This window comes from Pelobates fuscus, chromosome 6, assembly GCF_036172605.1.
Source record: "Pelobates fuscus isolate aPelFus1 chromosome 6, aPelFus1.pri, whole genome shotgun sequence".
Taxonomy (NCBI): domain Eukaryota; kingdom Metazoa; phylum Chordata; class Amphibia; order Anura; family Pelobatidae; genus Pelobates; species Pelobates fuscus.
The window spans coordinates 295891774-295918857 of record NC_086322.1 but is presented as its reverse complement, the minus strand read 5'-3'; the positions used below and the strand labels follow the sequence as shown (position 1 = coordinate 295918857).

Here is a 27084-nt window from a genome sequence, read left to right as displayed (position 1 = left end):
GCTCCATCAGCCCCTATGTTAATCCGGCCCTGTCTGAAGGGTGTGTTACTCCCCATGTTTCATAGTACCCAAAGTCTTGTAACATCTTTGTGAAAGATTTGCATTGAGATTTGAGAGCTTTATAGCGTGGTGCTAGTGGAGATACTGTAGACAGTATGGTCTAGGACGTGGTTTAGATCACCACAGATGATTGTGAAGTTTGTTCTGATAGGTTCGAGTTTAGTTAACACTTTGTGAAAAAAATTCAGTTGGTGGTCATTTGGGCTATATACATTGACAATTGTATGCATTATGTAATTTATCATACACGGTATAATCAGGAACCTTCCCTGGTGGTCAGTTATTAGTTTAAGTAATTCAAATGTAAGTGATTTATGTATGAGGATAGACAATCCTCTAGCTTTGGATGAATGGGTTGCATGATATTGGATTGGGTTATCTTTGGTGCCAAAGGATGGTACCCTTAATTTAACAAAATGGGTTTCTTGTAGACACAAGATATCTGCTTGTGCTGCTTTGACATCTCCTGGCAGAATGCAGCGTTTATGTTGGGTCTTCAACCCTCTAGTATTATGCGAATATATTTTCATGCTCTAATTGTGGTAGGTATAGCTCAATGAAAAGTGGTTTGTGTTGTATAGTGGGGATTGTCTTTCTACAGATGTGTGTGAGTATCCGGCACTGGTTAGTATTGGGTGTCATGTTGTGTGGTCCATTGTTAGTATCCAGATGACTTCTGGGCTGGGTTGAAGAGTCCTTCCCAGGGGTGATAGGGGTGTTCAGGGTGGGGGGTAAGGAGATAAAAACATAAGACAACAATTCAAACAAAATTATGTACAGTATTCCCCGAAGTAGGGAAAAGGTGCTGGATTGTTGCACCGTGGGGGGCAGAAGAATTATTCTTCCAAAGTTGTGGCTTCCTGGGCTCTGTTGGAAATCTTTAACATTGAGTAGGAGAGTTCTAACCAGCTTTCAATATGAGCGTTAGGCCTTACAACCTTAATGGTGTCACTAGTCGTATGGACTGGGCTAGGTAAAATAAAATTGATAATTATTTTTTTGCTTTTTTTAATGTTTTTGTGGATAACTTTTTATTTTGTATAAACATGGCAGTAGCTATTATGTTAGCTCAATGTATCTAACCGAGCTCACTTACTGGTAAACCCCGTGCGTGAGATCTTGTGCTACCTGTTATGGTACAGGTGTGGTATCTGTAAGCACTCTCGGTTTAGCGTGGTAGGATTTGGGATACCCAATATGTACACACATTCTAGGTATGCAGTGCGCCCTAAGTATATAGTCTATAAACTTATGTATCAACAGTAATACTTTGAAGTGTAAGAAATACTTGCAAGTTCAACGAACTGTGAGGTTTGTGTAAGGACATCTGTCCCGCTGGATCAACTTCTGAATTGGGGTACATTCTTCCGTAGCGGACGGTTGATGTGGAGGCTTGGACTGGATACCCCAGGAACGGAGCGTGGATAAGCCATCTTCAAAAGAGGTGACCGGAGTAATGCTCTTTCGTAACGTGGCGGCAGAAAGATCTGCAAATATTTTCACTCCTACATATTCTCACATGAGTGGCTTTGTGCAGCTACTTTTCAACACCAGTATCTTAATGTTGTAATAATGTGCTCTTAAGAGCACGTTTCTGGGCATTGACTCAAGGATATGTTTCGGGCCGTGGGACTCCGTGAACACTGTCTAGCAGAAGCATATCAGCTGGGATTTCGGGCATTAGCGTGTTCATGAGGACGCGGACGTAAACTTGCAGGTCTTCTAGTTTCAGGGACTCCCTGCAGTCTTAAATTGTTCTGCCTCGCTCTGTTCTCGGAATCCATCATTTTATTTTCTAGGGTGGCTATCTGCTGTTTTAGAGTTTGCACATGTTCTTCCAGATTATGTGCAGTTGCAAACTCCGCCATGTTGGATTCTGTGTGCGCTGTTGTATTGGCAACTGATGGATATCTTTCCGTAGGGCTTCCACGCTTGATTGCCAGGAGTTAATCAGCTTAGCCAACAGGGCATCCAAAGCGTCTTGTAGATGCAGTTTTGTTAGGTTTCCTTCGGAGCCTCTGTCTTCTGGAGTCGAGGTTGTGCTGCTTTCCTCGGAGGATCTCTCTCCATCAAGCATCGAGGCCTGCGTTGGCGCGGTTGCCTTATGGCTGAAAAATTTTAGTTTATCCTCTTTCGTGGCTGCCTGCTTGTGCTTGCTCCGCGTCACCATCACTAAATAGGTGAGTCGGAGGGTTTTGGAGGATTTTCTCTCCGTTCTCTTTATAATTTTAGGAGCCCAAATGCCGGAGCTAAGATTTAGGCATCCATCTTGCTTTGCGTTAGCCACGCCCCTCAAAAGTGCTAATTTCATAAGAATTTGCCACTTTTATAAATTAATCTTGTTACAGTAACAGATTCTGTTATTTCCTGGTTGGTTAGTTTAGTGGAGCTAAACTGAAGAGTCAGCAATTGCCCAGAGCACCTCACTTGCAGAGCCTTCTCATTGAGCTGCATTGGGAAGTCTGTGATTGGACAGCTGCAGAAAGTCTGGGCGGGGTTAGTAGAGAAGGGCTTGCAAAGATTAAAAGCTTTTGCAAGCTGTTTTTACACATACTCCCAATTCAAATGGTAGAATTACATGCATGGATGTTTTCATTGGGAGTATATCTACTAACAGTGATTTTTATTTATTTTATTTGGGCAAACTGTGCTTAGATGAAAGAGTAGTTGAGGTGTATTTAGGCTAATACATGCTAAAGAGTTCTTTAATTGTGCTGTTTAACCCCTTAAGGACACATGACATGTGTGACATGTCATGATTCCCTTTTATTCCCTATCATGTCATGATTCCCTTTTAAGTCCTTAAGGGGTTGAGAAACGTTATAAAAGTGTTGCACTATTGTTATTTACTGTATATCCTGTATAGCTATAACACCACATCTTCTATATATATATTATTTAATTTACCAACACAGCGTTCTGACATCACAATTCTTCTGAAAAGGCATGCATAGGGCATTCTAGATCAGGGTTCGACAAATCCCAGGTCACCAAGGCGACTTTAGATTGTGCCCTGGCGTCTGGGATTTGCAGCCCTTTAGCTAAAGGCAGGATGGGGGAACAATGGGGCCGGCCGGTCGGCTCAGTGAGTGTGCAGGCGGCCGCCCTGAGGAGCGTGGAGGCGGCCGCCCTGAGGAGCGTGGAGGCGGCCGCCCTGAGGAGCGTGGAGGCGGCCGCCCTGAGGAGCGTGGAGGCGGCCGCCCTGAGGAGCGTGGAGGCGGCCGCACTGGGCGGCATGGAGGCGGCCATCCTGGGGATTGTGCAGGAGGCCGTCCTCGGGGGTGGTGCAGGCAGCAGGCTGGGGCAGCGCGGGAGGGAGTAGTAATCTTCCTGTAGCTCCTGTCTGCTCCCTCGTGCTGTATAGTGATACCGGGAGCCAGAATATGACGTCATTCCGGCCCTGGCATCACTACAGGGAGCAGAGAAGAGCCGCTTTAAGATCACTGCTACCTCACACGCAGGATGAGCGAGAAAGTCCACTGAACCCCAGGAAAAGTCCACTCAGCTCTCCCAGGTAGGGAGGATGGGTGGATTAAAATGGAAAATTGAAATTTGTGTGTGTGTATCTCTCTGTCGGTGTGTGTCAGTTTGTGTGTGTGTGTCTCTCTCTGTCAGTGTGTGTGTGAGTTTAGGTACCTGCACCCCTACGATCATGAGATCTTTCCCACGCCGTGACAGTTTTCAGCGGCTTGTCCTGCCTCCATAGCTGAGAAAATCATTCTTTAAGATCTCAGCTAAATCAGTGCTTTCCCGTAGGAAAGCATTGGGAAGATATCGTGCATGTTCTCTATGGGTAACATTCAGCACCTCCGTGCAGAGTGTGGAGATGCTGAACAAAGGTGCTGCACACTGTGCACTCTGCAGCACTGACACAGGACTCTAGTGGCCTTCTGAGTGACTGTCACTAGAGGTGCTACTAGGCAGCAATGTAAACACTGCCCTTTCTCTATAAAATGGCAGCATTTACATTGAAAAGGCTGCAGGGACTGGCTATAGGCACCAGAACAACTACATCAAACACTTTGATGTTGTTATAATTAAATTTAAATGACTTTACACATTTTCCACTGTTGCTTCACCTTTCAAAAAGTGTTTGACCTATGAGCTTAAACATCAGTAAGCATGTCAAATTTACATATTGCTAAAGGAAATTATTTATCATGGAAGACATCCTAACGACCAGCGATTTACAGCTCATTTCTCAAGACACACCAACAGACTAGATTTTGTCCGTGTTTGCTTTGGAACAGAATCGAGAAATGCCTAGAGTATGGATTGGTTGTGTATATTGAGGGCTGGGTTGGGAAGAATTAAAATAAATGTGACAGTTTCTTTTAAATGTGATTCTGGCATGATAAGTTAATAATTGTAAGTCACCAGAGATCAAAGGTTTGATTCTTAATGCAAAGAGACATGCGCTCACAAGCAAAATTTGTCCTGATTATCGAAAAGGATGCAACGTTTCAGAGGCTTCTCGATGACAAATTCTGTACCAGGTTTGGACCATGCATTCTCATCACGGTAAGATTAAATTGTTTGCTCTAATAGGCCCAAATTTATCTCGGGTATATTTGTCAGTTATGTATCTTTTGAATGTTTAAAGGCACATTCCAAGCACCATAAGCACAACAGTCTGTAGTGTAGTAGTTATGGTGTCAATGTGCTTTGGCACCCTCTCAGGGTAAGTAGTCAAACTGGTTATGAACGTGTTGGCAACTAACCTTGGGGTCCTCCACCAGTCACAGCCTCTTCTGGAGTTGGAAGCTCCTGCTAGGAGATTCTGTTAGCTCCACTGAGCTAAGCCCTGCCGGCCATGATTGGTTCACTGTCTGAGAGCACCTGTACAGCCAGGCTTAGGTTAGTGCAGCAGCATCCAACAGCATCAGTGGAACCCAGGTAAGCTGTCAAACTGCTAGCAAACAGTTTGACTATGCAACCTAGGAGAGCACAAGGAACTCCTAACACAATAACCACTATAGTGAGCTGTAGTGGTTGTGGTGCTTGATTGTTCCTTCAAGGGGTTAAGTGAATACAAGTAGGAATTGCCAGATGTTAACCCCACCCAGTTCAAATGCGTTTCCATCTAATCCCATCTGCGTCCCCCCAGCAGTATTTTTAATATTAACTTTGAAGGAGGTGGCATAAGGAATGTAGTATTCGCATGCAGAGATACTTACCGTAAACCAAATACTATGTTTATACAAAGTAACATGAACATGTTTCCTATATGGGCCACAAGTGCATGAAAGCCTATGTTTTGTATCTTTATGCAGGGAAAGGGATTTCCAGATGTGAACACCAGGCGTTTAACACGGAAGCTGTGGGATCATTTTCATATTCCTATTTTCACTCTCGTTGATGCAGACCCACACGGTAATAATGTATCCTGTCACAAGAATGGAAGTTGAAGCAATATAAACATATAAAGTAAAATCATATTTTAGTGTTTGTTTTCCTTTTACTTTGAGGGAAAAACATTTTTTTTCTCAGTCTAGATGGTTTTCCAGACAGGTAATCAAGCACCTTATTGGCACTGGCAGTCACTGTTACATGATCACTGCTGATAGGAGTCAGAGCTTCCCAGGACTGATAGAATTAGTTAAAGGGACACTCCAGGCACCCAGACCACTTCTGCCCATTGGAGTGGTCTGGGTGCCAACTCCCACTACCCTGCAAGTGTAATTATTGCAGTTTTTTATAAACAGCCACTAGAGGTCACTTCCTGGTTTCTAGCACAGGAAACCTGTGCTTGAGCGTCGCTGGACGTCCTCACGCCGTGTGAGGACCTCCAGCGTCGCTCATTTCCCCATAGGAAAGCATTGAAATGCTTTTTCAATGCTTTCCTATGGGGAGCGCTAATGCGCATGCGCGGCATTGCCATGCATGCGCATTAGGTCTCCCCGGCCGGTGGGCGGGATCAGTCTCGCCCACTGGCCGACGCAATGCAGTGGAGGAGCGGAGGAGGAAGCAGCGACGAGGGACATCGTCGCTGCCTCAGGTAAGTGACTGAAGGGGTTTTCACCCGTTCAGCAACCGGGGATTGGAGGGAGGGAGAGGGAACCTGCAGTGCCAGGAAAGCGGATTGTTTTCCTGGCACTGGAGTTTCCCTTCAATAGATCCAATCCACGTAGCTCAGAAACTATCAAAAATACAACACTTCATGGATTAACATTCCAAATCCTGAGCAGCGTATTCAAAAGTGCAGCGTAACATTTTCTGAAGAGTTTTGCTGTCTGTAAATGCCATCAAAGGAAAAGTGTTGGCACCATAGATAATTAACATAATAATGCAGAATGATGACATGGTATAAAACTATATTAACAGTCATAGCACGCTCAGCCATGACATAGAAATAGTGTCAGCTTACCACAGCACTGCGAATGTCAAACATAGAGCATGGGCAGCCAGCATTGTACTGAAACAACCAGCTCATGGGGCCCGGTATTGGACGTCCAGTATATTGAAAGTGGTATGGACACTTTTATTGGGCTTGAAAGGAGATATGTAATCATTTAATAGGTCACGAATGTATATAAACACTGTCCTGCCTTATAGGACGAATAAAAATAATGAACTCCTTGGATGCCTGGAGGAGTATAACACTGCTTGACGGTCTTTGCTAAACGGGTTAAACAGGCTTCGGTTTATAGCATTTATGACCTTGATTCACTGGGTAATCACCTAAATGAGAAACAGATCTCTAGTGGTTATTGTGAAGTTTACAAATGATACACTTCTGTATGAGTCATTTTCTTCAGACTGTACATTCAGACTAGGGGAGAGAGCATGTGCCAGTTCAGTGCAATGGCATGCAGATACCGAGTGTTCTAATCGAAGCTATAAAATCTCGTTTTCTAGGCATCGAAATAATGTGTATCTGCAAGTACGGATCTCTGGTGAGTAAGTGTGCTCTATCAAACTTACAATGGTTTTGTTTTTTGCATTTTTGAAACTACCCCAATAATCATTTAACTACCCCAATAATCTGTGAATTATGTCACTGTTTGACTCCCCCATCTTGGTCCTCCTTAAACCCCGTGATTTTCATCCATTATGTCCTACTCTTTTCCTTCTAGTCCATGTCATTTGAGGCCCATCACCTGACTGTGCCTTCTATCTCGTGGCTTGGCGTGCTTCCATCTGACATAGAGAGGTGAGCACCAACTTCATGGGAAAACCGAGTTACATAACAAATAGATCATGTCTCTGGTGCAGTAACTTTTGGAGTTTTAATCCTGCACATGCTGATTGTTATTTATAAATCTTCAGGACCAGCTGATTGTGCAAGGGTGTCAGGGTCTCTGCTACACCAGATCATGTTATATGTACAGAAACTCATACATAAGATACAGAAATAGATGCACTTGCTTTACAAAAAACGAATGAGAAGCCCTCATACAAAGTGCATGGAAGCCCATTTTCCCATTCCATAGGTTTTTATTTAAACCTATGGAAAATATAAATTTCCCTTAAATCTCATTCCCCTTAAACCTCATTCCCCTATATGGATGTATTTTTCGCACCAGTTATTTTTAGAAGCTGGAATTAATAGGCTGGCGGCGTGATGCAAGTAAATGTTATAGATATTGCACAGTTTTGGCCCCATACAGGGATATTACAATACATTATTGCACGTTAAGTGCCTTGGGTGTCCTTTAATGCATAAAATGTGTTAATTATCGCTTTATATAACATTATTATAGGTTAAACATTCCCTCTACTGCTCTGATTCCATTAACTGCTTTTGACCAAAGAAAATTATCCAGTCTTCTGAGGAGACCTTATATAACCTCCCAACCGCTGTGGAAGAGAGAGGTTTGTGTCTGTGTTTAATACTGATGATTTAAAATGTATTCCAACAGCTGGACCATGTTTGCAACAGTTAACAGTCAACATCCCTATCATAAACAATACCGGACAATAAAAATACATGATCATGTTTACTAAAGATTCTTTCCCACCCAAAATATCGTATAAATGTTTACTAAAACAAATTGCAAAAGATTGAGCTGGGAAGCTTAATTCTTCATGTTCCATCTTTGAGAATGGCACAAAGTATCCTAGATGCTGTACTTCTAAAATATCTGGCAACCCATGTTTTGAATGAAAGAGAATCTTATTTTGTCTATACATTGATTTGAGCTTGCACAGTTTAAAGCTAATTCAACGAGGACCTGGCCTTTTTGAGATGTGTTTAATGTACCATAAAACACAGACTACACTTAGCATTTTTATCTAAAAAAAAAAAAAGTGTAAATTTAATCATGGCTAATGCTACTTCATATTTTTTTGCAGTTGGAAATAATGGCAGCATGTAAAATGAAGGCAGAAATCCAAGCACTGAGCTGCCTTTCACCCACCTACCTTTCCAGAGTGTACCTACCCAATAAATTGCAATACGGAGGCTGGATCTGATAACATGGCTGCAGAAGTTGTTATTTAGAAAGGAACAACTGACAACTTTTGTGTTTTATGTATCGGAACTGCAATTGTGGCATTTTTTTGCTTTATTCTCTGAAGCTTCAGTTTCACACCTAATTTCAATGTTGTTTTTTTTCAACTCTACAAATATGTTCGAATTGTGAATGTTAATAATTTGAAAAAAGTTATAGCGATAACGTTTGATGCATTAATGGATTTGATGGTTGGATATGTAGAAATACATTTTGGTGTAAATCCTAGTGATTGTTTTGGTAGAACTTGTAAAATACATCAATGTGCCTTTAATTGCCACCATGCTCTGTGATAGTCATACACACCACATGTTACTTTGAGTGTTATTGATGTTAAATATATGATACATTCATACAATCTTTGCATTACTCTGTATTTTATTGTTGTAGTGATGCACATTACTGCGAGTTTTATTGCTGTGAAGCCTCAGGGAGGATATGATAGCATTATACAAATATATTCAAGGCTAGTACAAACCATTAAAAGGACTCAAAGTCATGCATTTAGACTGGAAGAAAGGAGATTTAGGCTAAGGCAAAATAAATGTTTTTTGTTTTTTTTTTACAGTTACAACAATAAGGATGTGGAATTCTCTACCTAAAGAAGTAGTTTTATCAGAGTCATTACAGATGTTTAAACAGCAACCGAATGAATACATGCAAAAACAATATTTAGGGATATCATTTTTAATGTGGGGTAACAGATGCTTGCTCCACGAAGAGATCTAAATCACATTCTGGTGTCAAGAAGGAATTTTTTTCCTAGTTTGATGCATATTTGGAAAGTGCTTCAAACTGGATTTTTTGCCTTACTTTGGATCAACAGCAAAAACAGTCTTGAGAAAGGCTAAACTTCATGGACACCTCTCTAACTATGTAAGCTCTGTGATAAAGCGATACACATTGCTTATTAATGTGAGTTTTATTGCAGGGGAGCTCTGCGATACATTCATACACAATGTCCATTACTTTATTGATATGGAGCTCTGAAATACACCCCTCACATTTGTGTCTTTAACCCCTTAAGGACACATGACATGTGTGACATGTCATGATTCCCTTTTATTCCAGAAGTTTGGTCCTTAAGGGGTTAAAGGAGTCGGCAAACATATAAACCTGAAATTATCGGATGCTTTCTATTTAATAAAATAGTGGCAATATCACACAATAAGCAAAAAATCTAATTTAAAAACAAAAAAAGTATCAGTGTGTTCATATAATAATGTATTTAACCCCTTAACGCCGTTACGGCGTGCTATGCCGTCACGGGTTAAGTGGGCTTTAACGCCGTTATGACGGCATAGCACGCCGTAACGGCTTGCAGCCCCAGGAGGTAAGTTATACTTACCTCCGCCGCGATCCGCTTCGGGAGGACTGCCTCACAGCCCAGGCAGCCCTCCCACGGCAAATGAGGCCCCCGGGGGCCATGTGATCGCTCTCAAAGAGCGATCACATGGCCCCCTATAACTGGCTGTGGATATGCCAGCAGGGGGACTGTTTGAAATATCAGACAGTCCCCCTGCTGGTGGGAAGAATTAAAAAAAATAATTAGACATGTGTAAAAATAAAATAAATGCATTTTTATATATATATAATATGTATATATATTATATATATAATATATATACATATTATATATATGTAACGTCATACAAAGTGTATTTTAATATTAATTTAAGTATATATATTAATATTAAAATACACTTAGAATGACATTACATATATATAATATGTATATATATTATATATATAATAGATGTACATATATATATTATATATAAATACGTATAATTAAAATAATAAATAAATTAAATAATAAAATAAATAAATAAAATATTGAAACAAAATTTAATATAAATTATATATGCATATGTAATTTCATTCTAACTGTATTTTGTTATTAATATATATATATCGGTAACAAAATACACTTAGAATGACATTCTATATATATCTATCTATATATAAAATGCAAATAACCGCAAATATATATATATATAGATAAATACATATAATTACATAAAAGATTACATCAGTATTCACGTAGAATTTAAATACCTATAAATGCATATATATTAAAATTCTACATGTATATTTAAATAATCTTTTAACGTAATTATGTGATTTGATTAATTAAAATTTGATTGACATGCATGACAACACAGGGAGAAAGTGCAGAGAATTTAATTTGCAAGCACTATATTTGACCCTGTAACTCTCCAAGACACCATAAAACCTGTACATAGGGGGTACTGTTTTACCCGGGAGACTTCGCTGAACTCAAATATTCGTGTTTCAAACTGGTAAATTGTATTACAACGATGATATTTTAAGTAAAAGTGACGTTTTTTGCATTTTTTACAAGCGAACTGCTCTTTTATGGTCTATATTATTGTTGTAATATGTTTTACTGTTTTAAAACACTAATATTTGTGTTTAGTGAAGTCTCCCGAGAATAACAGTACCCCCCATGTACAGGTTTTATGGTGTTTTGGAACGTTAGAGAGTCACATATAAGGCTTGCATTTCATTTTTTTCACATTGAAATTTGCCAGATTGGTTATGTTGCCTTTGAGAGCGTATGGTAGCCCAGGAATGAGAATTACCTCCATGATGGCATACCATTTGCAAAAGTAGACAACCCGAGGTATTGCAAGTGGGGTATGTCCAGTCTTTCTTAGTAGCCACTTAGTCACAAACACTGGCCAAATATTCGTTTTTTGCTTTTTTCACACAAAAACAAATATGAACGCTAACTTTGGCCAGTGTTTGTGACTAAGTGGCTACTAAAAAAGACTAAACATACCCCACTTTCAATACCTTGGCTTGTCTACTTTTTCAAATGGTATGCCATTATGGGGGTAATTCTCATTCCTGGGCTACCACACCGTCTCAAAGGTAACATTACCAATCTGGCAAATTTCAATTTGAAAATGTAATGTTCTATATTTGACCCTGTAACTTTCCAAAACAACATAAAACCTGTTAATGGGGGGTACTGTTGTACTCGTGAGACATCGCTGATTACAAATATGTGCATTTTTTTTGCAGTAAAACCTAACAGTATTATGACATTCACAGTTAAAATGTCAGACGGAAATGCAAATTTAAAAAAAAATCTTATTTTCTCACATTTTTTTTACTTTTATTCATAATAAATGATGTTCCATATATGAATAGTTAATGATAGATTAAAGCCCTGTTTCTCCTGAACAAAATGATATATAATAAGTGTGGGTGCATATAATTTGAAAGAGGGGAACTACGGGTGAACAGACATATAGCGCAAATTCCAGTTTTTGTTTACGTTTTGTTTTGATCAGAACGTGCACTATTGACTCCGTCCTGAAGGGGTTAATATTGATCGAGCACAAAAAGCTATGTAGTAAACAAATGTATCAGACTGATCAATTGCTGTGTCAGCTCCTGTTGAGGAACCCACTAACTTCTGTGATATTTAGAGTAACAAAAAGTCCTATTTGACACCGATACTAGGTATTTAATACCTCTGACGCTGTAAGTCCATATCGAGTGGGGTACTAATTGCAACAGACAATATAAAACGAGATTCAGTATGTAGATGCACAGCACCGTGGTCCATGAGTGCGGGTGGCCCTTAGCATCAGAGCCAAACGTGAGACACGTAATATAAGCGTCTACCACGTTAGCGTGTTTCTTCTAATAGGACTTTATGGAGATTTAATAGCAAGCAGTGCCAAATTAGTCTATATATATATATATATAAATATAGCAGGTCATTTTGTTAAAAGGGCAGAATAGGAGGTGTGTATATTATGATTCAGTAACTGGCGTAAGCAAAACATGGAACTGTGTTAAGACTTCTCAAACAGAACATAAACAAAGATTGTTTGCGCAGAGAAAAATAACTCCCATGACTCTCAGCACCTGCAATCTAGTATTCATAACTCCCATGACTCTCAGCACGTTATCTAGAATTCATAACTCCCATGACTCTCTGCACCTGTAATCTAGTATTCATATAACTCCCATGACTCTCAGCACCTGCAATCTAGTATTCGTAATTCCAATGACTCAGCACCTGCAATCTAGTATTCATAATAACTCCCATCACTCTCAGCACCTTTAATCTAGTATTCATAATAACTCCCAGGTCTCTCAGCACCTGTTATCTAGTATTCATAATAACTCCCATGACTCTCAGCACCTGCAATCTAGTATTCATAATAACTCCCATCACTCTCAGCACCTGTTATCTAGTATTCATAATAACTCCCATCACTCTCAGCACCTGTTATCTAGTATTCATAATAACTCCCAGGTCTCTCAGCACCTGTTATCTAGTATTCATAATAACTCCCATGACTCTCAGCACCTGTATTCTAGTATTCATAATAACTCCCATCATTCTCAGCACCTGTAATCTAGTATTCATAATAACTCCCAGGACTCTCAGCCCCTGCAATCTAGTATTCATAATAACTCCCATGACTCTCAGCACTTTATCTAGTATTTAGAATAACTCCCATGACTCTCAGCACCTGTTATCTAGTATTCAGAATAACTCCCATGACTCTCAGCACCTGCAATCTATTATTCATAATAACTCCCATGACTCTCAGCACGTTATCTAGTATTCATAACTCCCATGACTCTCAGCACCTGCGATCTAGTATTCGTAACTCCAATGACTCTCAGCACCTGCAATCTAGTATTCATAATAACTTCCATCACTCTCAGCACCTGCAATCTAGTATTCATAATAACTCCCACGACTCTCAGCACCTGCAATCTATTATTCATAACTCCCATGACTCTCAGCACGTTGACTAGTATTCATAACTCCCATGATTCTCAGCACCTGTTATCTAGTATTCAGAATAACTCCCATGACTCTCAGCACTTGCAATCCATTATTCATAATAACTCCCATGACTCTCAGCACCTGTTATCTAGTATTCAGAATAACTCCCATGACTCTCAGCACCTGCAATCTATTATTCATAATAACTCCCATGACTCTCAGCACGTTATCTAGTATTCATAACTCCCATGACTCTCAGCACCTGCGATCTAGTATTCGTAACTCCAATGACTCTCAGCACCTGCAATCTAGTATTCATAATAACTTCCATCACTCTCAGCACCTGCAATCTAGTATTCATAATAACTCCCACGACTCTCAGCACCTGCAATCTATTATTCATAACTCCCATGACTCTCAGCACGTTATCTAGTATTCATAACTCCCATGATTCTCAGCACCTGTTATCTAGTATTCAGAATAACTCCCATGACTCTCAGCACTTGCAATCCATTATTCATAATAACTCCCATGACTCTCAGCACGTTATCTAGTATTCATAACTCCCATGACTCTCAGCACCTGCAATCTAGTATTCGTAACTCCAATGAGACTCAGCACCTGCAATCTAGTATTCATAACTCACATGACTCTCAGCACCTGTTATCTAGTATTCATAATAACTCCCATCACTCTCAGCACCTGCAATCTAGTATTCAGAATAACTCCTATGACTCTCAGCACCTGTTATCTAGTATTCAGAATAACTCCCATGACTCTCAGCACCTGTTATCTAATATTCATAATAACTTCCATCACTCTCAGTACCTGCAATCTAGTATTCAGAATAACTCCCATGACTCTCAGCACCTGTTGTCTAGTATTCATAATAACTTCCATCACTCTCAGTACCTGCAATCTAGTATTCATAATAACTCCCATGACTCTCAGCACCTGTTATCTAGTATTCAGAATAACTCCCATGAGTCTCAGCACCTGTAATCTAGTATTCAGAATAACTCCCATGACTCTCAGCACCTGTTATCTAGTATTCAGAATAACTCCCATGACTCTCAGCACCTGTAATCTAGTATTCAGAATAACTCCCACGACTCTCAGCACCTGTTATCTAGTATTCAGAATAACTCCCATGACTCTCAGCACCTGTAATCTAGTATTCAGAATAACTCCCACGACTCTCAGCACCTGTTATCTAGTATTCAGAATAACTCCCATCACTCTCAGCACCTGTAATCTAGTATTCAGAATAACTCCCATGACTCTCAGCACCTGTAATCCAGTATTCATAATAACTCCCATGATTCTCAGCACCTGTTATCTAGTATTCATAATAACTCCCATCACTCTCAGCACCTGTAATCTAGTATTCAGAATAACTCCCATGACTCTCAGCACCTGTAATCCAGTATTCATAATAACTCCCATGATTCTCAGCACCTGTAATCTAGTATTCATAATAACTCCCATCACTCTCAGCACCTGTTATCTAGTATTCAGAATAACTCCCATGAGTCTCAGCACCTGTAATCTAGTATTCAGAATAACTCCCATGACTCTCAGCACCTGTTATCTAGTATTCAGAATAACTCCCATGACTCTCAGCACCTGTAATCTAGTATTCATAATAACTCCCATGACTCTCAGCACCTGTAATCTAGTATTCAGAATAACTCCCACGACTCTCAGCACCTGTTATCTAGTATTCAGAATAACTCCCATGACTCTCAGCACCTGTAATCTAGTATTCAGAATAACTCCCACGACTCTCAGCACCTGTTAACTAGTATTCAGAATAACTCCCATGACTCTCAGCACCTGTAATCTAGTATTCAGAATAACTCCCATGACTCTCAGCACCTGTAATCTAGTATTCAGAATAACTCCCATGACTCTCAGTACCTGTTATCTAGTATTCAGAATAACTCCCACGACTCTCAGCACCTGTTATCTAGTATTCAGGATAACTCCCATGAGTCTCAGCACCTGTTATCTAGTATTCAGAATAACTCCCATGACTCTCAGCACCTGTTATCTAGTATTCAGAATAACTCCCATGACTCTCAGCACCTGTTATCTAGTATTCAGAATAACTCCCATGACTCTCAGCACCTGTTATCTAGTATTCAGAATAACTCCCATGACTCCCAAAGTCTGTAATCTAATTCCTATCTAGAAATATTGAGTATAACTCCTATGACTCTCAGCGCCTGCAATCTACATCCTATCCAGAGCTAGTATTCATTAGTGACTTCCATGACTCAGGGCTGGGTTCAAGCAGTTGACAAGCCATTGCTGTCTTCATCCAGTACGGAGTCAATGCAGGCTGGTGCCGCACGGTGGCGCTGTGTTAATGCAGGCTGGTGCCGCACGGTGGCGCTGTGCTAATATAGGCTGGTGCCGCACGGTGGCGCTGTGTTAATGCAGGCTGGTGCCGCACGGTGGCGCTGTGTTAATGCAGGCTGGTGCCGCACGGTGGCGCTGTGTTAATACAGGCTGGTGCCGCACGGTGGCGCTGTGTTAATGCAGGCTGGTGCCGCACGAAGGCGCTGTGTTAATGCAGGCTGGGGCCGCACGGTGGCGCTGTGTTAATGCAGGCTGGTGCCGCACGGTGGCGCTGTGTTAATGCAGGCTGGTGCCGCACGGTGGCGCTGTGTTAATGCAGGCTGGTGCCGCACGGTGGCGCTGTGTTACAGCTCCTTGTCCTCTCGTACCATAGAGCGCAGCGGACAGAGCGGCCCCTCCTAGACTGGACGTGTGGAAGCGCGCCATAGCGGGGGATTCACAGCTTGTTCTCCCCGGAGACAGCGCGGGCGGCGGGGGTAAGGAACCAGCACACCGGGGGGAGACATGGGGAGACCCAGGCCTTATTAATAATAATAATAATAATAATATTATACCGAGCTACCCAGCACCGTGTGTTACCATCCCATAATAACATCACAGAGACCCTGCAGGTACTATAACCCCTTCTCACTGATTGTATAGTACCTGGAGTCCCTGTCACTGTCCCTCCATTCATTGTTACAGAGACCCTGCAGGTACTATAACCCCTTCTCACTGATTGTATAGTACCTGGAGTCCCTGTCACTGTCCCTCCATTCATTGTTACAGAGACCCTGCAGGTACTATAACCCCTTCTCACTGATTGTATAGTACCTGGACTCCCTGTCACTGTCCCTCCATTCATTGTTACAGAGACCCTGCAGGTACTATAACCCCTTCTCACTGATTGTATAGTACCTGGAGTCCCTGTCACTGTCCCTCCATTCATTGTTACAGAGACCCTGCAGGTACTATAACCCCTTCTCACTGATTGTATAGTACCTGGAGTCCCTGTCACTGTCCCTCCATTCATTGTTACAGAGACCCTGCAGGTACTATAACCCCTTCTCACTGATTGTATAGTACCTGGAGTCCCTGTCACTGTCCCTCCATTCATTGTTACAGAGACCCAGCAGGTACTATAACCCCTTCTCACTGATTGTATAGTACCTGGAGTCCCTGTCACTGTCCCTCCATTCATTGTTACAGAGACCCTGCAGGTACTATAACCCCTTCTCACTGATTGTATAGTACCTGGAGTCCCTGTCACTGTCCCTCCATTCATTGTTACAGAGACCCTGCAGGTACTATAACCCCTTCTCACTGATTGTATAGTACCTGGAGTCCCTGTCACTGTCCCTCCATTCATTGTTACAGAGACCCTGCAGGTACTATAACCCCTTCTCACTGATTGTATAGTACCTGGAGTCCCTGTCACTGTCCCTCCATTCATTGTTACAGAGACCCTGCAGGTACTATAACCCCTTCTCATTGATTGTATAGTACCTGGAGTCCCATGTCACTGTCCCTCCATTCATTGTTACAGAGACCCTGCAGGTACTATAACCCCTTCTCACTGATTGTATAGTACCTGGAGTCCCTGTCACTGTCCCTCCATTCATTGTTACAGAGACCCTGCAGGTACTATAACCCCTTCTCACTGATTGTATAGTACCTGGAGTCCCTGTCACTGTCCCTCCATTCATTGTTACAGAGACCCTGCAGGTACTATAACCCCTTCTCACTGATTGTATAGTACCTGGAGTCCCTGTCACTGTCCCTCCATTCATTGTTACAGAGACCCTGCAGGTACTATAACCCCTTCTCACTGATTGTATAGTACCTGGAGTCCCTGTCACTGTCCCTCCATTCATTGTTACAGAGACCCTGCAGGTACTATAACCCCTTCTCACTGATTGTATAGTACCTGGAGTCCCTGTCACTGTCCCTCCATTCATTGTTACAGAGACCCTGCAGGTACTATAACCCCTTCTCACTGATTGTATAGTACTTGGAGTCCCTGTCACTGTCCCTCCATTCATTGTTACAGAGACCCTGCAGGTACTATAACCCCTTCTCACTGATTGTATAGTACCTGGAGTCCCTGTCACTGTCCCTCCATTCATTGTTACAGAGACCCAGCAGGTACTATAACCCCTTCTCACTGATTGTATAGTCCCTGTCACTGTCCCTCCATTCATTGTTACAGAGACCCAGCAGGTACTATAACCCCTTCTCACTGATTGTATAGTACCTGGAATCCCTGTCACTGTCCCTCCATTCATTGTTACAGAGACCCTGCAGGTACTATAACCCCTTCTCACTGATTGTATAGTACCTGGAGTCCCTGTCACTGTCCCTCCATTCATTGTTACAGAGACCCTGCAGGTACTATAACCCCTTCTCACTGATTGTATAGTACCTGGAGTCCCTGTCACTGTCCCTCCATTCATTGTTACAGAGACCCTGCAGGTACTATAACCCCTTCTCACTGATTGTATAGTACCTGGAGTCCCTGTCACTGTCCCTCCATTCATTGTTACAGAGACCCTGCAGGTACTATAACCCCTTCTCATTGATTGTATAGTACCTGGAGTCCCATGTCACTGTCCCTCCATTCATTGTTACAGAGACCCTGCAGGTACTATAACCCCTTCTCACTGATTGTATAGTACCTGGAGTCCCTGTCACTGTCCCTCCATTCATTGTTACAGAGACCCTGCAGGTACTATAACCCCTTCTCACTGATTGTATAGTACCTGGAGTCCCTGTCACTGTCCCTCCATTCATTGTTACAGAGACCCTGCAGGTACTATAACCCCTTCTCACTGATTGTATAGTACCTGGAGTCCCTGTCACTGTCCCTCCATTCATTGTTACAGAGACCCTGCAGGTACTATAACCCCTTCTCACTGATTGTATAGTACCTGGAGTCCCTGTCACTGTCCCTCCATTCATTGTTACAGAGACCCTGCAGGTACTATAACCCCTTCTCACTGATTGTATAGTACCTGGAGTCCCTGTCACTGTCCCTCCATTCATTGTTACAGAGACCCTGCAGGTACTATAACCCCTTCTCACTGATTGTATAGTACCTGGAGTCCCTGTCACTGTCCCTCCATTCATTGTTACAGAGACCCTGCAGGTACTATAACCCCTTCTCACTGATTGTATAGTACTTGGAGTCCCTGTCACTGTCCCTCCATTCATTGTTACAGAGACCCTGCAGGTACTATAACCCCTTCTCACTGATTGTATAGTACCTGGAGTCCCTGTCACTGTCCCTCCATTCATTGTTAAAGAAACCCTGCAGGTACTATAACCCCTTCTCACTGATTGTATAGTACCTGGAGTCCCTGTCACTGTCCCTCCATTCATTGTTACAGAGACCCAGCAGGTGCTATAACCCCTTCTCACTGATTGTATAGTACCTGGAGTCCCTGTCACTGTCCCTCCATTCATTGTTACAGAGACCCTGCAGGTACTATAACCCCTTCTCACTGATTGTATAGTACCTGGAGTCCCTGTCACTGTCCCTCCATTCATTGTTAAAGAAACCCTGCAGGTACTATAATCCCTTCTCACTGATTGTATAGTACCTGGAGTCCCTGTCACTGTCCCTCCATTCATTGTTACAGAGACCCTGCAGGTACTATAACCCCTTCTCACTGATTGTATAGTACCTGGAGTCCCTGTCACTGTCCCTCCATTCATTGTTACAGAGACCCTGCAGGTACTATAACCCCTTCTCACTGATTGTATAGTACCTGGAGTCCCTGTCACTGTCCCTCCATTCATTGTTACAGAGACCCTGCAGGTACTATAACCCCTTCTCACTGATTATATAGTACCTGGAGTCCCTGTCACTGTCCCTCCATTCATTGTTACAGAGACCCTGCAGGTACTATAACCCCTTCTCACTGATTGTATAGTACCTGGAGTCCCTGTCACTGTCCCTCCATTCATTGTTACAGAGACCCTGCAGGTACTATAACCCCTTCTCACTGATTGTATAGTACCTGGAGTCCCTGTCACTGTCCCTCCATTCATTGTTACAGAGACCCTGCAGGTACTATAACCCCTTCTCACTGATTGTATAGTACCTGGAGTCCCTGTCACTGTCCCTCCATTCATTGTTACAGAGACCCTGCAGGTACTATAACCCCTTCTCACTGATTGTATAGTACCTGGAGTCCCTGTCACTGTCCCTCCATTCATTGTTACAGAGACCCTGCAGGTACTATAACCCCTTCTCACTGATTGTATAGTACCTGGAGTCCCTGTCACTGTCCCTCCATTCATTGTTACAGAGACCCTGCAGGCACTATAACCGCTTCTCACTGATTGTATAGTACCTGGAGTCCCTGTCACTGTCCCTCCATTCATTGTTACAGAGACCCTGCAGGTACTATAACCCCTTCTCACTGATTGTATAGTACCTGGAGTCCCTGTCACTGTCCCTCCATTCATTGTTAAAGAAACCCTGCAGGTACTATAACCCCTTCTCACTGATTGTATAGTACCTGGAGTCCCTGTCACTGTCCCTCCATTCATTGTTACAGAGACCCTGCAGGTACTATAACCCCTTCTCACTGATTGTATAGTACCTGGAGTCCCTGTCACTGTCCCTCCATTCATTGTTAAAGAAACCCTGCAGGTACTATAATCCCTTCTCACTGATTGTATAGTACCTGGAGTCCCTGTCACTGTCCCTCCATTCATTGTTACAGAGACCCTGCAGGTACTATAACCCCTTCTCACTGATTGTATAGTACCTGGAGTCCCTGTCACTGTCCCTCCATTCATTGTTACAGAGACCCTGCAGGTACTATAACCCCTTCTCACTGATTGTATAGTACCTGGAGTCCCTGTCACTGTCCCTCCATTCATTGTTACAGAGACCCTGCAGGTACTATAACCCCTTCTCACTGATTGTATAGTACCTGGAGTCCCTGTCACTGTCCCTCCATTCATTGTTACAGAGACCCTGCAGGTACTATAACCCCTTCTCACTGATTGTATAGTACCTGGAGTCCCTGTCACTGTCCCTCCATTCATTGTTACAGAGACCCTGCAGGTACTATAACCCCTTCTCACTGATTGTATAGTACCTGGAGTCCCTGTCACTGTCCCTCCATTCATTGTTACAGAGACCCTGCAGGTACTATAACCCCTTCTCACTGATTGTATAGTACCTGGAGTCCCTGTCACTGTCCCTCCATTCATTGTTACAGAGACCCTGCAGGTACTATAACCCCTTCTCACTGATTGTATAGTACCTGGAGTCCCTGTCACTGTCCCTCCATTCATTGTTACAGAGACCCTGCAGGTACTATAACCCCTTCTCACTGATTGTATAGTACCTGGAGTCCCTGTCACTGTCCCTCCATTCATTGTTACAGAGACCCTGCAGGTACTATAACCCCTTCTCACTGATTGTATAGTACCTGGAGTCCCTGTCACTGTCCCTCCATTCATTGTTACAGAGACCCTGCAGGCACTATAACCCCTTCTCACTGATTGTATAGTACCTGGAGTCCCTGTCACTGTCCCTCCATTCATTGTTACAGAGACCCTGCAGGTACTATAACCCCTTCTCACTGATTGTATAGTACATGGAGTCCCTGTCACTGTCCCTCCATTCATTGTTACAGAGACCCTGCAGGTACTATAACCCCTTCTCACTGATTGTATAGTACCTGGAGTCCCTGTCACTGTCCCTCCATTCATTGTTACAGAGACCCTGCAGGTACTATAACCCCTTCTCACTGATTGTATAGTACCCGGAGTCCCTGTCACTGTCCCTCCATTCATTGTTACAGAGACCCTGCAGGTACTATAACCCCTTCTCACTGATTGTATAGTACCTGGAGTCCCTGTCACTGTCCCTCCATTCATTGTTACAGAGACCCTGCAGGTACTATAACCCCTTCTCACTGATTGTATAGTACCTGGAGTCCCTGTCACTGTCCCTCCATTCATTGTTACAGAGACCCTGCAGGTACTATAACCCCTTCTCACTGATTGTATAGTACCTGGAGTCCCTGTCACTGTCCCTCCATTCATTGTTACAGAGACCCTGCAGGTTCTATAACCCCTTCTCACTGATTGTATAGTACCTGGAGTCCCTGTCACTGTCCCTCCATTCATTGTTACAGAGACCCTGCAGGTACTATAACCCCTTCTCACTGATTGTATAGTACCTGGAGTCCCTGTCACTATCCCTCCATTCATTGTTACAGAGACCCTGCAGGTACTATAACCCCTTCTCACTGATTGTATAGTACCTGGAGTCCCTGTCACTGTCTCTCCATTCATTGTTACAGAGACCCTGCAGGTACTATAACCCCTTCTCACTGATTGTATAGTACCTGGAGTCCCTGTCACTGTCCCTCCATTCATTGTTACAGAGACCCTGCAGGTACTATAACCCCTTCTCACTGATTGTATAGTACCTGGAGTTCCTGTCACTGTCCCTCCATTCATTGTTACAGAGACCCAGCAGGTACTATAACCCCTTCTCACTGATTGTATAGTACCTGGAGTCACTGTCACTGTCCCTCCATTCATTGTTACAGAGACCCTGCAGTTACTATAACCCCTTCTCACTGATTGTATAGTACCTGGAGTCCCTGTCACTGTCCCTCCATTCATTGTTACAGAGACCCTGCAGGTACTATAACCCCTTCTCACTGATTGTATAGTACCTGGAGTCCCTGTCACTGTCCCTCCATTCATTGTTACAGAGACCCTGCAGGTACTATAACCCCTTCTCACTGATTGTATAGTACCTGGAGTCCCTGTCACTGTCCCTCCATTCATTGTTACAGAGACCCTGCAGGCACTATAACCCCTTCTCACTGATTGTATAGTACCTGGAGTCCCTGTCACTGTCCCTCCATTCATTGTTACAGAGACCCTGCAGGTACTATAACCCCTTCTCACTGATTGTATAGTACATGCAGTCCCTGTCACTGTCCCTCCATTCATTGTTACAGAAACCCTGCAGGTACTATAACCCCTTCTCACTGATTGTATAGTAGCTGGAGTCCCTGTCACTGTCCCTCCATTCATTGTTACAGAGACCCTGCAGGTACTATAACCCCTTCTCACTGATTGTATAGTACCTGGAGTCCCTGTCACTGTCCCTCCATTCATTGTTACAGAGACCCTGCAGGTACTATAACCCCTTCTCACTGATTGTATAGTACCTGGAGTCCCTGTCACTGTCCCTCCATTCATTGTTACAGAGACCCTGCAGGTACTATAACCCCTTCTCACTGATTGTATAGTACCTGGAGTCCCTGTCACTGTCCCTCCATTCATTGTTACAGAGACCCTGCAGGTACTATAACCCCTTCTCACTGATTGTATAGTACCTGGAGTCCCTGTCACTGTCCCTCCATTCATTGTTACAGAGACCCTGCAGGTACTATAACCCCTTCTCACTGATTGTATAGTACCTGGAGTCCCTGTCACTGTCCCTCCATTCATTGTTACAGAGACCCTGCAGGTACTATAACCCCTTCTCACTGATTGTATAGTACCTGGAGTCCCTGTCACTGTCCCTCCATTCATTGTTACAGAGACCCTGCAGGTACTATAACCCCTTCTCACTGATTGTATAGTACCTGGAGTCCCTGTCACTGTCCCTCCATTCATTGTTACAGAGACCCTGCAGGCACTATAACCCCTTCTCACTGATTGTATAGTACCTGGAGTCCCTGTCACTGTCCCTCCATTCATTGTTACAGAGACCCTGCAGGTGCTATTACCCCTTCTCACTGATTGTATAGTAGCTGGAGTCCCTGTCACTGTCCCTCCATTCATTGTTACAGAGACCCTGCAGGTACTATAACCCCTTCTCACTGATTGTATAGTACCTGGAGTCCCTGTCACTGTCCCTCCATTCATTGTTACAGAGACCCTGCAGGTTCTATAACCCCTTCTCACTGATTGTATAGTACCTGGAGTCCCTGTCACTGTCCCTCCATTCATTGTTACAGAGACCCTGCAGGTACTATAACCCCTTCTCACTGATTGTATAGTACCTGGAGTCCCTGTCACTGTCCCTCCATTCATTGTTACAGAGACCCTGCAGGTTCTATAACCCCTTCTCACTGATTGTATAGTACCTGGAGTCCCTGTCACTGTCCCTCCATTCATTGTTACAGAGACCCAGCAGGTACTATAACCCCTTCTCACTGATTGTATAGTACCTGGAGTCCCTGTCACTGTCCCTCCATTCATTGTTACAGAGACCCTGCAGGTACTATAACCCCTTCTCACTGATTGTATTGTACCCGGACTCCCTGTCACTGTCCCTCCATTCATTGTTACAGAGACCCAGCAGGTACTATAACCCCTTCTCACTGATTGTATAGTACCTGGAGTCCCTGTCACTGTCCCTCCATTCATTGTTACAGAGACCCTGCAGGTACTATAACCCCTTCTCACTGATTGTATAGTACCTGGAGTCCCTGTCACTGTCCCTCCATTCATTGTTACAGAGACCCTGCAGGTACTATAACCCCTTCTCACTGATTGTATAGTACCTGGAGTCCCTGTCACTGTCCCTCCATTCATTGTTACAGAGACCCTGCAGGTACTATAACCCCTTCTCACTGATTGTATAGTACCTGGAGTCCCTGTCACTGTCCCTCCATTCATTGTTACAGAGACCCTGCGGGTACTATAACCCCTTCTCACTGATTGTATAGTACCTGGAGTCCCTGTCACTGTCCCTCCATTCATTGTTACAGAAACCCTGTAGGTACTATAACCCCTTCTCACTGATTGTATAGTGCCTGGAGTCCCTGTCGCTGTCCCTCCATTCATTGTTACAGAGACCCTGCAGGTACTATAACCCCTTCTCACTGATTGTATAGTACCTGGAGTCCCTGTCACTGTCCCTCCATTCATTGTTACAGAGACCCTGCAGGTACTATAACCCCTTCTCTGATTGTATAGTACCTGGAGTCCCTGTCACTGTCCCTTCATTCATTGTTACAGAGACCCTGCAGGTACTATAACCCCTTCTCACTGATTGTATAGTACCTGGAGTCCCTGTCACTGTCCCTCCATTCATTGTTACAGAGACCCTGCAGGTACTATAACCCAATCTCACTGATTGTATAGTACCTGGAGTCCCTGTCACTGTCCCTCCATTCATTGTTACAGAGACCCTGCAGGTACTATAACCCCATCTCACTGATTGTATAGTACCTGGAGTCCCTGTCACTGTCCCTCCATTCATTGTTACAGAGATCCTGCAGGTACTATAACCCCTTCTCACTGATTGTATAGTACCTGGAGTCCCTGTCACTGTCCCTCCATTCATTGTTACAGAGACCCTGCAGGTACTATAACCCCATCTCACTGATTGTATAGTACCTGGAGTCCCTGTCACTGTCCCTCCATTCATTGTTACAGAGACCCTGCAGGTACTATAACCCCTTCTCACTGATTGTATAGTACCTGGAGTCCCTGTCACTATCCCTCCATTCATTGTTACAGAGACCCTGCAGGTACTATAACCCCTTCTCACTGATTGTATAGTACCTGGAGTCCCTGTCACTGTCTCTCCATTCATTGTTACAGAGACCCTGCAGGTACTATAACCCCTTCTCACTGATTGTATAGTACCTGGAGTCCCTGTCACTGTCCCTCCATTCATTGTTACAGAGACCCTGCAGGTACTATAACCCCTTCTCACTGATTGTATAGTACCCGGAGTCCCTGTCACTGTCCCTCCATTCATTGTTACAGAGACCCTGCAGGTACTATAACCCCTTCTCACTGATTGTATAGTACCTGGAGTCCCTGTCCCTGTCACTGTCCCTCCATTCATTGTTACAGAGACCCTGCAGGTACTATAACCCCTTCTCACTGATTGTATAGTACCTGGAGTCCCTGTCACTGTCCCTCCATTCATTGTTACAGAGACCCTGCAGGTACTATAACCCCATCTCACTGATTGTATAGTACCTGGAGTTCCTGTCACTGTCCCTCCATTCATTGTTACAGAGACCCTGCAGGTACTATAACCCCTTCTCACTGATTGTATAGTACCTGGAGTCCCTGTCACTGTCCCTCCATTCATTGTTACAGAGACCCTGCAGGTACTATAACCCCTTCTCACTGATTGTATAGTACCCGGACTCCCTGTCACTGTCCCTCCATTCATTGTTACAGAGACCCAGCAGGTACTATAACCCCTTCTCACTGATTGTATAGTACCTGGAGTCCCTGTCACTGTCCCTCCATTCATTGTTACAGAGACCCTGCAGGTACTATAACCCCTTCTCACTGATTGTATAGTACCTGGAGTCCCTGTCACTGTCCCTCCATTCATTGTTACAGAGACCCTGCAGGTACTATAACCCCTTCTCACTGATTGTATAGTACCTGGAGTCCCTGTCACTGTCCCTCCATTCATTGTTACAGAGACCCTGCAGGTTCTATAACCCCTTCTCACTGATTGTATAGTACCTGGAGTCCCTGTCACTGTCCCTCCATTCATTGTTACAGAGACCCAGCAGGTACTATAACCCCTTCTCACTGATTGTATAGTACCTGGAGTCCCTGTCACTGTCCCTCCATTCATTGTTACAGAGACCCTGCAGGTACTATAACCCCTTCTCACTGATTGTATTGTACCCGGACTCCCTGTCACTGTCCCTCCATTCATTGTTACAGAGACCCAGCAGGTACTATAACCCCTTCTCACTGATTGTATAGTACCTGGAGTCCCTGTCACTGTCCCTCCATTCATTGTTACAGAGACCCTGCAGGTACTATAACCCCTTCTCACTGATTGTATAGTACCTGGAGTCCCTGTCACTGTCCCTCCATTCATTGTTACAGAGACCCTGCAGGTACTATAACCCCTTCTCACTGATTGTATAGTACCTGGAGTCCCTGTCACTGTCCCTCCATTCATTGTTACAGAGACCCTGCAGGTACTATAACCCCTTCTCACTGATTGTATAGTACCTGGAGTCCCTGTCACTGTCCCTCCATTCATTGTTACAGAGACCCTGCAGGTACTATAACCCCTTCTCACTGATTGTATAGTACCTGGAGTCCCTGTCACTGTCCCTCCATTCATTGTTACAGAGACCCTGCGGGTACTATAACCCCTTCTCACTGATTGTATAGTACCTGGAGTCCCTGTCACTGTCCCTCCATTCATTGTTACAGAAACCCTGTAGGTACTATAACCCCTTCTCACTGATTGTATAGTGCCTGGAGTCCCTGTCGCTGTCCCTCCATTCATTGTTACAGAGACCCTGCAGGTACTATAACCCCTTCTCACTGATTGTATAGTACCTGGAGTCCCTGTCACTGTCCCTCCATTCATTGTTACAGAGACCCTGCAGGTACTATAACCCCTTCTCTGATTGTATAGTACCTGGAGTCCCTGTCACTGTCCCTTCATTCATT

The 27084-nt window shown here is 43.5% G+C and overlaps 2 protein-coding genes across 2 annotated transcripts in view; both read left to right on the top strand.

The window, feature by feature from the left end:
- The window catches only part of SPO11 (SPO11 initiator of meiotic double strand breaks), a 40034-nt gene extending 31423 nt beyond the window's left edge, over positions 1 to 8611 (top strand). Inside the window, exons 10-15 of the mRNA XM_063425920.1 lie at positions 4472 to 4581; positions 5334 to 5433; positions 6919 to 6956; positions 7137 to 7213; positions 7764 to 7875; positions 8356 to 8611. Coding sequence (XP_063281990.1) covers positions 4472 to 4581; positions 5334 to 5433; positions 6919 to 6956; positions 7137 to 7213; positions 7764 to 7875; positions 8356 to 8475 — 557 coding nt within the window. The 3' untranslated portion in view covers positions 8476 to 8611. The remainder of the gene's footprint in view (positions 1 to 4471; positions 4582 to 5333; positions 5434 to 6918; positions 6957 to 7136; positions 7214 to 7763; positions 7876 to 8355) is intronic.
- A 7419-nt stretch (positions 8612 to 16030) lies between these two features.
- The window catches only part of RAE1 (ribonucleic acid export 1), a 34831-nt gene continuing 23777 nt past the window's right edge, over positions 16031 to 27084 (top strand). The window contains exon 1 of the mRNA XM_063459546.1: positions 16031 to 16136. The gene's annotated coding sequence lies outside the window, so the exon portion shown is untranslated. The remainder of the gene's footprint in view (positions 16137 to 27084) is intronic.